Below are 12,293 nucleotides of genomic sequence, written 5' to 3'. Positions count from 1 at the left end.
ATTAGGTTACAGAGCTGCATCCAGGTCTACAGCATCTGTCTCCGGGTTGGGGAGGGGGGCGGGTCCCAACGCTCAGAGCATCATCAGCCTCCTAAATGAATGCGTGCATAGCCCACCTCGCCATCATCAAAACTGAACCCTGACAAATCTGTAGAACATTAGAGCACATTGAAAAAATCTGCAGCGCCTTATTCTGATTTGTACCTTCACGGGGAGAGAGCCACCCACAAACTCTTGAGTCAGACAAAGATGACATTCCATCCACCCGAACCCCACCAGCTCCCAGCACAGTCCTTTCAACAGACAAGTTACAAATTGAAGCCTGTTTTGGAAAAACTCCCCTTTTCTCAGTTCTCCATTCTGGTTTAAATGGATTGTTTTTTTAAGCACAATCTGTTTCTGCTGTTGCTTGTTTAGGAAATTAACCACTGATTTTTTTTAATCCAAAGAGTATGTAATGATTAAGAAAATGGTTTTCATGTGAGATGGTACTTTCATAAAGCACATCTTTAATAAAGTACCATCTGATTTGGGGTGTTCCTGCTGGGCTTACAGAAGCAGGTTCTTTGCTTAAGGGGGTGAAGAAGTGGACTGGGGGATTTTGACAATAACCAACGCTTGGGGAGTGCCTGCTGCATACCGGGCCCTGGGTTAGGGGTTTACACGTGTGCTACCTCATTTAGTCCTCCCTGCAATGTTAGCCTGTAGCCTTTTATTAGCTGAAGAACATGGCATGAAGGCTCCCATATTTTAGGCTTCCTTTGACTGGGAGATGTGCTGGGTCAGATAGGGCGTCCTCCCGCTCCAAGCTGCACAGGGTAACTTAAGCCAACAGAACAGGGTGGTGTGTTTTTAGAGCATATTAGGGGTGCATTCAGCGGGCAGCATGAGATGAAACCCATGTCTGTCATCCTGTCCTCACTCCAGCTGTCTTTCACATTAATTAATGCTGAGCCTCCACTATTTTTTTTTTCTTCGTTTCTCAGTCTTTACAACCTTGAAAAAAACATTTTCTCCTTGGATAGAGTGGTCTGGCCCAGAGTAACACTTTGTGTTACTTAACCCTTGGGACAGTTGTGCTTTTCATGGGCTATTCCAGACTTTTCCACCCCAGCACAACTAGTTTTTATCAAGTGTCTTGAAAAGAGGTCCCCCCTACATAGTTCAAAACAATCTAATAGGCAGCATGCAAGCAGATTTTAGGAAAAGCTGAAATAAGAGAATGCTTAGGGAATAGTTGGGTATTCTAAAGGGTCTCCTCAGAAACTTTTGGGTGTCTTTAAGTTTTTGTTTCAATTTTTAATTATACAAGAAATGTTTGAATCCCTTCTCTTTAAAAAACATTTAGAATATACTGGATAATAACTAAAGTTCACTTTGATCATCACCTCTAATTCCTCTGTCTCCTCCTCTCTGCTTTGCGCAAGTAATTGCTGTTCTGACTCTGGGTATATCCTTGCAGATATTTACAAATATATAAGTGCCCATGGAAAATATGTAGTAACATTGTATATGTTTCTAATAAATGGTAATAACATTCAGTATATAACTTTCAGAAAACTGTTGCTTTCACTCAATTTTTTTTTTTTTTGATGCATCCTTGGTAATACATGGAGGTCTGGTTCATTTCTTTCCATTGAGTTTAGTTTTCCATTGTATGAATATTCTACATTTTATTTCTCTAATTTCCTTTGGCTGGACAGCTAAATTGTTTCCGAACTTTTGCTATTTACAGACAGTTCTGTAATGAACATCTTTTTACATGTCCCTTGTTCACATGTATGGGTCTTTTTCCAGTTTAATATTTACTGTAGGGTAATATTACTTGAGTATGTTTCCTTTTATTTTTAATTTAGTTTTCTTTTAATCCAAGAAATATATGCATAGAGTTTAAAACCCATAGAGTTCTCCAAAGGAAAGTATTACGAAAAACAGCAGTCCCCAGCGACCTTCCACCCAACCCCACCCTCTCTTTCTGCGCAGAGGCAACAACTTTCAACTCTTGCTGATCCTTTGGGTCTTCACCTCCAAATTTCTAAGTAACCTGCTTCTGTGACCACATTTTGATTTTTTTGTTTTTCTGTTTTAGGCATGGTCTCTGGCTTCCCAAACTGGAAGACATAGACTTTAGCTCTCTTTTCTCACCCTTGCCTTTATCACACACATGCAGACTTTCTCTTCACATCCTCCCAATATCAGTAAGTCATAATTTCAGCTTTATCGATGGAGAGGATTTGGCTTCTTCTAACTATGCAAATACTGGTCATAGGTAAGCCATTTTGTCTACAATAATTACTTTTCCCGTTTTGTGTGCTGGCACGGGACTTGACATTTTTCTGAATAAATCCTTTCAGAGGATAAGTCTGGATGGCCCCTTCTTCTTGCTTCCTGTCTAGTACATGGAGGGCTGGGCACAGGTGGTTGGGTATACAAACAGCCTCGCCAAGAAAGAATGTGCAGTCCTGCAGAGGTGAAATGGTTTGGGTATGAGTAATGTGTGGACACACCCTCAAACCCTTTTGCCAGGTCACACAACGATTCCCTGCTTGGCCCTGAAAAGTTTGTTTTCCCCATTTTCTCTTCGTTATTCATGGAGCGCTCTACCCTGAGACTTCCAGCCAGGATCCGGAGTGCTAAGCTTTGGCTATTGGGGCCCTAATGAGATGTTTCACCTAATGGCTGCGTTCCTGGGCTTGATTCTTCACAGTTGTGTGTGTGAAGCTGAGATCACCAGCTACGGGTTTTTTTCCTTTTTCTTTTTTAAAGGTCAAGAAGGGTTTATGTCATTCATTATTTATTTTTATAATAGAAGTAATGCAGCCTCCCAGTAAAAAAGTTCAACGGGGAAAAGAAGTGTATGGAGTGACGGGTCAAGGCCCCCTTTACTCCTCTCCCAATCCCGGCCCCTCCAGCGCCTCCTCTGAAGCAGTGCTGCTCTAGAACCAGATTACCGGGCTTCAAATCCCAGCACTCGCTAGCTGTGTGGCCTTGAGCAAGGTACTTGGTGAGCCTCGGTGCTCTCATCTATGAAATAGTAAAATACTTGTGCTCACCTCAAAGAGTGTTGTGGGGATTGAATTAGTTACTACTTAGAGAGTGGCACAGAGAAAGCACTTACTAGATCTCAACCAGGAATATTACTAAGTGTGGTCTCTCCTTTTAGACCAGTGGTTCTTTTTTTTTTATTAACATCTTTATTGGAGTATAATTGCTTTACAATGGTTTGTTCGTTTCTGCTGTATAACAAAGTGAATCAGTTATAACTGTTTTTAAATGGTGTGTTAGTTTCTGCTTTACAACAAAGTGAATCAGTTATACATATACATATGTTCCCATATCTCTTCCCTCTTGCGTCTCCCTCCCTCCCACCCTCCCTGTCCCACCCGTCTAGGTGGTCACAAACCACCTAGCTGATCTCCCCGTGCTACGCGGCTGCTTCCCACTAGCTATCTATTTTACGAGATCAGTGTTTCTTAACCTTGACTGCACATTGAAATCAAGTGGGGAGCTTTAAACTTTTCTGGTGCCTGGATCCCACCCTCAGCCATTCTGATTTTATTGATCAGGGGTATGGCCTTAGCATCAGGATTTTTAAATGCTCCCGAGATCGTCACAGTGTGCAGCCCAGGTTGAGAACCATTATGTGCCATATGCTCCATATTTTCCACGTGTATCAGTTGGAATAGGTGAGGTTATGCTGCAGTAAAAAACATCCCCCCAATCTCATCTACTTCTTTTTTTTTTAACTGGAGCATAATTGCTTTACAGTCTCATCTCATCTACTTCTTATTTACAGTATGTGTCCATTGTGGTCTGTTGCAGCTCTGACTCTCATCATCTTTACTCTGGAACCCAAGCTAACCGAGTAGATTTTATCTGGAACATTTAGCCTCGTGAAGTGGGAAGAGAGCATGATGAACCATGCACTAGCTCTTAAAGCTTCCAAGCAGAAGCAAAACATAACTTCTGCTCACATTTCATTGGCCAAAGCAAGTCATATGGTCACATCTGAGTTCAACAGGGCGCATCTATATCAGGGGCCAGCAGCTTTCTTCTGCAGGGAGCCAGATAGTATTTTAGGGTCTGTAAGGATCTGTCACAACTACTTACCTCTTCCTGCAAAGCACAAAAGCAACTGTAGACAATACACTGTCCAAAAATGTAAAAATCACTCTTAGCTCGTGAGCCATTCAAAAACAGGCAGCAGGTCAGATCTGGCCCTCAGGCCTTAGTTTGCCAGCCCGTGGTGTATATCATCTTCCTACGGGGAGAAGATTTTCAGGAAGGGACCCCAAATATGGGTAAAGAGTAATGCAGTCTACATGCTATGTGTATAGAAAAGAGAAGGAGAGACAGAGACAGAGGGAGAGAGAATAGACCCTTTTATTGTACACTGTGTTTTATACACTATACTGTGATACAACTTGCCTTTGTTCCTTAATACTATTTTTCTGGATGATTCTTTCATGTCAGGAGTTCTAGCATTACTCCATTTTTTTAATGGCTGCCTCATTTTCCCGGGTATGGATGTACTACAGTGGGTTTCTTTGTTTGGTTTGGTTTGGCTGCATTGGGTCTTCATTGCTGCACGCAGGCTTTCTCTAGTTGCAGACAGCGGGGGCTACTTTTTGATGCAGTGTGTGGGCGTCTCATTACGGTGGCTTCACTTGTTGTGGAGCCCGGGCTCTAGGCACGTGGGCTTCAGTAGTTACGGTGCATGGGCTCAGTAGTTGTGGCCCGCAGGCTCGGTAGTTGTGGCACACGGGCTTAGTTGCTCTGCGACATGTGGAATCTTCCTGGACAACGGATCGAACCTGGGTCCCCTACACTGGCAGGCAGATTCTCAACCACTGCACCACCAGGGAAGTCCCCAACAGTGGGTTTTGTTTATATGTTTGTTTCCGTAGTTAATCCTCTCTTGTTAGATAAAAGTGTTTTTTTAAATAGCCGGAGGAGGAGGGCTTATAGCCATAGAGCGATCAATTGATCATTGATCGTTGTAAGGAGAGAACCAACATCCCAGCTCTCCCAGTAGTTTATACATAGTTTATACTGCTTTCCCTGAAATCTCTCAGGCCTCCCTGGAAACACACATTCTCCAAGAGGCTCTCCTTTCCTACAGCCATTTCTGGTTCTTGCAACACTGAACACAGTTGCCATTCCAGGGGCATATTTGTGGGGGGAGATTTAAACACTGACGAGGGTAGATAGAAATGATGAAAAAGTAGAAGTGAAATCTCAGAAGCTGTGCAACATTATCACCCTGACCCCACCCGGAGACACGTCTTAGGCCGTGTGCTAGCCGCGCAGATGAGGACAGACCGGATCCGCCATTCAGGAGTGGGCCGGAGGAGAGGAGGCTGAGACGGCAATGACTCCACTTACTTGCGCTTTTCTCTGCTTCTTCCTAACAGGACACCACGGCGTCCGTGCGCATCGGCCTCATGATGGAAGAAATGATCTTCAACCTCGCAGATACACATCTGTTCTTCAATGACCTGGAGGTTTGGAATTGCTTGATTGCTCATTTCATTCCATAGTCGCTGTATTTAATCACCTGCATCTGTTCTGGGGGCAGAGCCACTGCCTTTTCTTTTTCCTTTTTGTTTCCTTTTTCGTTTGGAGGCTAGAAAATTTTGCTCACCACCCCCAAGAAGGCACAAAACTGTGGCCAGCCATGGCTTATTGGAAACACACTTGACTGGATTCTCTCCCCACCTTCCCTCTCTACGGTTAATGGGCTTTTCTCTCTGCTCTAGTGGTGATGTCCACTGGCAGTTTTACTAATCCAATCAAGGCTGCGTAGTTTCTTCCTCCTGAAATTTGCTATTTAATAAAGTTTATTAAGGCAAATTAGTACAGATCCTCCTGGGTCAGGAATAATTAGCAGTGGGCCAGGATGGAAGCTTTTAAAAACAATTTACATTCTCCTGAAAACATGTTTTACAGAGAGAGAGAGAGAGTAGTGGGGCCGCGCGGATTCAAGTATCTGCTCCTGAGCCCCTAAGCAAGCAGCAGGGAGATAGGAAAAGGGGCAGAGCAGCTTCAGAAATAAATGTAATTCGTTTGTTTATACCCAGCCTGAGTCAGAAAGATTGGGGAAGAATTTCAAATAGAAAACATATTTAAAATAGAGCTACTAAAGCAAAGGCAAAGGAATTGAAAGCCATGTAATGAATAAGGGTGAGGCATTGTACCAGAAAAAATCTGGCTCAGGCTAACTACAGCAGTTGAGTCTCTCTGAGTTTCCTGGTAGACAAGGCAAGGAGGGAAATGCAGTGCACTACTTACCCCTAATGAAAGAGCAAGCAGCTTTCTCCAAGGTGAGGAAAGTTTTTTTGGTTGATAAGAGGATTAATGTGGGAGTCTTCTAGCTTTGTAAATTATATTCTCATTATTGGTTTAACAGATTGAAAAATAAAGGCAACCTAAAATAAGACTGCATGTAAAAGAACAATTCTATTTATCCTAGTAGGAATATTTTTTTCTTAGAATCTGGAAAATCCCTGGGTACTCAACTGTGAAGTAGTAATATGAAGGCTATAAATTCCAAATCTGTCCTGGCTAACTGAGAGCATTACTCATTTATTGTCAGGAAAGGATACAGAGTTTCCTTCCCAGTCTGCAGTCCTAGAGTTCCAGAAAGGGAAATCCTTGCTGAAATGATCGATCTTGTGTTCCGTCCAGTCTCAGCAAGCCGTTTGGGCCTCAGTCCTCCCATCTATGAAATGAGATTGATGCTCTCTGCCCAACGTCTTTTTCAAAGAGAGGATTGAGATAGAAGCTTGCTGAGGAAGGGGACTTCCCTGGTGGTCCAGTGGGTAAGACTCCATGCTCCCAATGCAGGGGGCCGGGGTTCAATCCCTAGTCAGGGAACTAGATCCTGCATGCATGCCGCAACCAGGAGTCTGCATGCCACAACTAAGGCCCAGCACAGCCTAAATAAATAACTAAATATTAAAAAAAAAAACAACTTGCTGAGAAAGAAAGCTTTCGAGTAGTGGAGGATGCCAGTAGCATCAAGGCCCAAAACTATCTCTTTAGCCAAAAGCAATGTGCAAGCTCCCTTTACAAAGTCCTCTTATGTCTTGGGGGGAAAAAAGAGAGAGAGAGAGAACTTAAAGTTAAATTTTTAAATTAAAAAAAAAAAACATGGCAATTGAATTCAGCAAGTATTATGGAGCCTAATGTAGTAAAGACTCAGCTGATTGCACATAGCAAAACCCAACTTGCTTTAGCAAAAAATGGAAATTATTGGCCCTTGTAGCTGAAAAGTCCAGGGTAGATGTAGTGTTTCCCCGTCTCCTGCTTAGAATGCCACTTTTGTGCGAGGAGGGACCACGTCTGTCTGATTCACCCTAAATCCCCAGGGACCAGGCAGTAAATAACCAAACAAATCCATAAACAAGCATGCTTGTGGTAGTGAAAAGGACGTGAAGAAAATAAAACAATCAGATGTGATAGTGAGTGCTGGGGGTGAGGGAGTAGGGTAGGGGAACAGCATTCTCGAGGGGGTCAGGGAAGGCATCTCGAGGACGTGGCGCTTGAGCCAAGGCCTGAATGATGACAGGAGCCAGCCAGGTGGAGGCCAAGGGAGGTGGGATCAGCAGGTGCAAAGGCCCTGAGGTGAGAACTAGTGTGACATCGTCAAGGATCGGCAAGAAGGACAGGTGAGTGCAGTGAGTGAGTGAAAGCAGGGGGGCGGCTGGGATGGGTGAGTCCTGAGAGGGAGGCGTGAGCCAGACACGAACCATAGACATCAGAGTTGGACAACCATGGGGCCAGGGAGCATGAAACGGGAAGATCCACATGACCTGATTTATGTTTTAAAATGACCACTCTGGTTGCTGCATGGAGATCAGGCAGTAGGACGGGAAAGGTAGAGGCAGGGGGACCAGGAAAGAGATACTTCCAAGCAAAAGATGAAAAATGGGTTGGATCAAGATGGGAAGAAGACGTGGGCTCCGGAAGAATGGCAGGAAAGCTGAGAGGCCTTGCTGACGGGTTGGACGTGGGGGATGAGAGGAGAGAGGAGCCAAGAGGGGCTCCTGGGCTTGACCTGACCTGGGTGATGGTGCTGTTCTCTGTGATGGGCAACACACGGAAGATGGGAGAATCCATCCTTCTGTGGTGGGCACGTGAGGTCGGAGGTGTCTGGGACACCCCAGTGAAACACCACATCGACAGGCAGATAAGCAAGTTTGAAGCTTTCACGCAGCGAAGGTGGTAGACACATAGTAAGCACTGTGTCCGTCTTGTTGAACCTGAGGCTCAGAGCCAGGTATTCTTTGGACTGGTGTGTGTTCAGGCCCATGTCTTCAGAACCTTGCCCCTCTGCTGTTCTTCGCTGACCCCAAAGTCAAAGTCGCACCTCTTGGAAAAGGATCTTAATTACCAGCTGGAGCTACTCAGGGAAGCCAGTTTGTTTTTATTCTCTACATTTTTTTCCAAAATGTCCCCAGTGCCAGAAGCCCCGAGGGCACCTCAGCAGAATTGAAACCATGTTATACGATGCAGAAGTTAAGACACAAGTGAAAACATATTGCTTGCTGGTGCAGGGAGCCCCCGTCAAAATCTGAAGGGCAACCCGGTGGGGCTCCCCAGGGAGGCCCTTCGGGGCTGGAGCCTGGCTCCTGCATGGATGGTCAGATGATGGGGTTTAGGGAACAAAGTCAGATCCCCTTCTGCTCTGAGCCTGCAGTGCCATCTCTAAAAAAGGAGATCAGCTTCCACAAGCAGCAGCGATTTATGGAGAGTTTAGCATTCACCAGGCCCTGCTCTAAGTGCTGTGGATTCAGTGTCAAAAAAACAAACAAAAAAAAACACAGTAAGATTCCCCCACCCTGGAGGCATTGACCTTCCAGTTGGGGAAGCAGACCATAAACAATTGAATATAAAATGTCAGATAAAGTGCTCCAAAGAGAGGCCAGCAGAGCCAGAGGAGATGGTCCCAGGGACTGTTTTCCTTGGTAAAACCAGGTAAGGCTTCTGTGACACTGGAGCAGAGACCTGAAGGAGGTAAGGGAGAGGACCACGTGGGCATCTAGGCAGAGAGTGCAGACAGAGAGAACAGCAGTGCAGAGGCCCTGGGGCGTGGTCAGAGTTGGCAAGTTCCAGGAATAGGAAGGAGAGCCCAGTGCAGCTAGAGCAAAAGAGCAGGAAGGGCTGTGGAGGGCAGTTTGCGGGAGGGGAGACAACTCACTTGGGGCCTCTGGGCCACCATAAGGCTCTGGGTAACGTTCTAACAGTGACCAGAAGCTATTGGAGGATTTAGAGAGGGGGAGCAACGTGACCTGACTCACCGTTCAGAGGCTCCCTCTGGCTGCCGGGTGGAGAACAGACCAAAGCGGGCAGTGGAGGAAGCAGGTGTTTGCATTACATCGGTTCCTGGACTGAAAGGTGAAAGTGCTCATGGGGCAGGGATTCCATGAGGAGGACAAAGTAGGTGCCAAGTAGGTGTCAGAGACAAAGTAGGTGCCAAGTTCAGCTGTATCTCAGGACTTCAGGGATGTGTGTCCAGAGTTTATGGCAAGTGTCTGCTAATCAGTTCAGTCTGCCTTTGAGTCCTGGCTCCACCACCTCCTGGCTGTGTGACCTGTGCAAGTCACTCCACCTCCTTGAACCTCAGTTTCCTCATCTGCTAAATGGGTAGAAGAAAAGCCCCTAACTTCCAGGGTCGTCAGGATGATGGGAGATACACGGAAGCAGTCAGCAGAGAGCCTGGCACACGGTTGGCACACGGTACATGCCCAAGAGATGGGCCTCCCCACCAGAGGGCTGCATGTGCCACTGGGACTGTGCAAGGGGGGTTTACGTGGTACAGGGGCAAACTGTTTAATTTAAATCATTGTATGTTTATTGTATGATGAGCTAGAAAAGGTAACTAGGTTGCCCAATCCCCGATTTTACCATAATTCATTAACAATACATGTAATGCAGAGAGAGGGCAAAGATTATGACAGTGGTGAGCAACCTAGCCCTAAATGACAGCAAGGTGCTGGAGTTTGGGCATAAATATTGACAATTACCCGGCCAACTTGCCTTTGTGCGAGAGCTACTTCATTTGCAGTAAAATCCAGGGCAGAGGACCCTCATCTGAAATGTCAGCTGGGTTGTGGAGGAAGGGTGGAGGTTTGATTGAAATTCACACACCTGCCGCTTGGGAGCTCATGAAAGCATCCTCGGGCTCCCTGAACTGCGCATGTGCCACTGCCAAAGCCAGGCCGGACCCGGCTGAGTGGAGGTGCCCGGGAGCACAGTCCTCTTGGGTTTGATTTCGGGGCTCAGTGTGCAGCGGGGGAGGCGATGCCATCCATCCTCGTGGCCCCTGCGTGAAGAGGTGAGTGGGGGAAAGCAGGGCAGATTCAGGCGAGGGACGGCCGCGTCCTTGCTTTCCCGTCTTCCCTCGTTCTCAGAGAGCAGGCTCTCTCGATGTCTGCAACCTCATTATCGTCAAGTGGGGGAGGGTGAGTTTGGAAATGGGAGGGAAGTGTGGGTTATCACACGAAGGGGAAGAACTGTTGGCCCCTAGCAGTCGGGGCCAGAGATGCCACATAACCCAGTACTTTGTACAGCCTTGTACAACGAGGAATCATTCTACACAAAATGCCAGGGGCACCCCGTTGAGAAACACTGCACCAAGCCCTTGAGAGTAGTCAATCAGCTGCACAGTATTTATGGATCACCTAGCGTACAGCACAATCCAGGCTTTATGTAACTTGCTTTTACTTGAAAAAAAATTTTTTTATTGTTAAACTTACAGTTTTTCTCTTATTAGTGTTTTAGGGGGAAAATGACTAGCACATTATGCAAGTGATTTCATAGGTGATATTGCTTAGGATGAAACTAAGGTTTTATTTTTTCGTTTGTTTTATTGAAGTATAGTTGATTCACAATGTTGTGTTAGTTTCTGGTGTACAGCAGAGTGATTCAGTTATACATATTTTTTTTTCATATTCTTTTCCATTATGGTTTATTACAGGATATTGAATATAGTTCCCTGTGCTATACATAAATCCTTGTTGTTTAATTTATATATAGTGGTGGGTATCTGTTAATCCCAAACTCCTAATTTATCCCCCTCTTTCCCCTTTGGTGACTACGTGTTTGTTTTCTATCAATATGTCTGTGAGTCTGTTTCTCTTTTGTCAATAGGTTCATTTGTGTCATATTTTAGATTCCACGTATAAGTGATATCATATGGTATTTGTCCTTCTGTGTCTGACTTACTTCACTTAGTGTGATAATCTCTAGGTCCACCCATGTTGCTGCACCATGTCATTATTTCATTCTTTTTTATGGCTGAGTAGTATTCCATTGTATATATGTACCACATCTTCTTTATCCATTCATCTGTTGATGGACACTTAGGTTGCTTCCATGTCTTGGCTGTTGTAAATAGTGCTGCAGTGAACATTGGGGTGCATGTGTCTTTTCAAATTAAGAGTTTTCTCCGATACATGCTCAGGAGTGGGATTGCTGGATCATATGGCAGCTCAATTTTTAGTTTTTTAAGGAACCTCCATACTGTTCTCCATCATGGCTGCACCAATTTACAGTCCCACCAACAGTGTAGGAGTGTTCCCTTTTCCACACCCTCTCCAGCATTTGTTATTTGTAGACTCTTTAATGACGGCCACTCTGACCAGTGTGAGGTGATACCTCATTGTAGTTTATGTTTCCCTAATAATTAGAAGCTACGGTTTTAAACATTTAAAAAGGAAAGTTGATTGAAAGGGGTATGATAGGGTGCATCACAAATAGTAGTGGTGAAAATTGTTTCAGAAATTGTATTAGTGATATCAATTATGTTTCAGTAATTTAAATCTCTGTGTGATAGAAAATGTGTCTCTTACGGAAGGTCACAGTCAAAACCACTTGAAAGGGGCTTCCCTGGTGGCGCAGTGGTTGAGAATCCGCCTGCCGATGCAGGGGACAAGGGTTCGTGCCCCGGTCCGGGAAGATCCCACATGCCGCGGAGCGGCTGGGCCCGTGAGCCATGGCCACTGAGCCTGCGCGTCCGGAGCCTGTGCTCTGTAGCAGGAGAGGCCACAACGGAGAGAGGCCTGAGTACCAAAAAAAAAGTAACAGTAATCACAGCTGACATCATTTACTGAGTACTTACCAGGTACCAGGCACTGCTTTGTGCAGTTTACATGTATTAACTTGTTTAATCTTCACTATTATTATCCCTATTGTCTCAGTCTGCTCCGGCTCCCATAACAAAACATCACAGACTGTATGGCTTAACACAACAGAAATTAATTTTCTTACCATTCTAGAGGCTAGAAGTC

At 45.2% G+C, this 12,293-nt stretch overlaps 1 protein-coding gene across 1 annotated transcript in view; it reads left to right on the top strand.

Moving 5' to 3' along the window:
* EYA2 (EYA transcriptional coactivator and phosphatase 2) overlaps positions 1–12,293 on the top strand; it is a 267,714-nt gene that overhangs the window by 226,070 nt on the left and 29,351 nt on the right. The window contains 1 exon segment of the mRNA XM_055090855.1: positions 5,415–5,504. Within this exon segment, the coding sequence (XP_054946830.1) occupies positions 5,415–5,504 (90 nt within the window).

This window comes from Physeter macrocephalus, chromosome 14 (genome assembly GCF_002837175.3).
Source record: "Physeter macrocephalus isolate SW-GA chromosome 14, ASM283717v5, whole genome shotgun sequence".
NCBI lineage: Eukaryota > Metazoa > Chordata > Mammalia > Artiodactyla > Physeteridae > Physeter > Physeter macrocephalus.
This window is presented reverse-complemented; position numbering and strand designations above follow the sequence as displayed.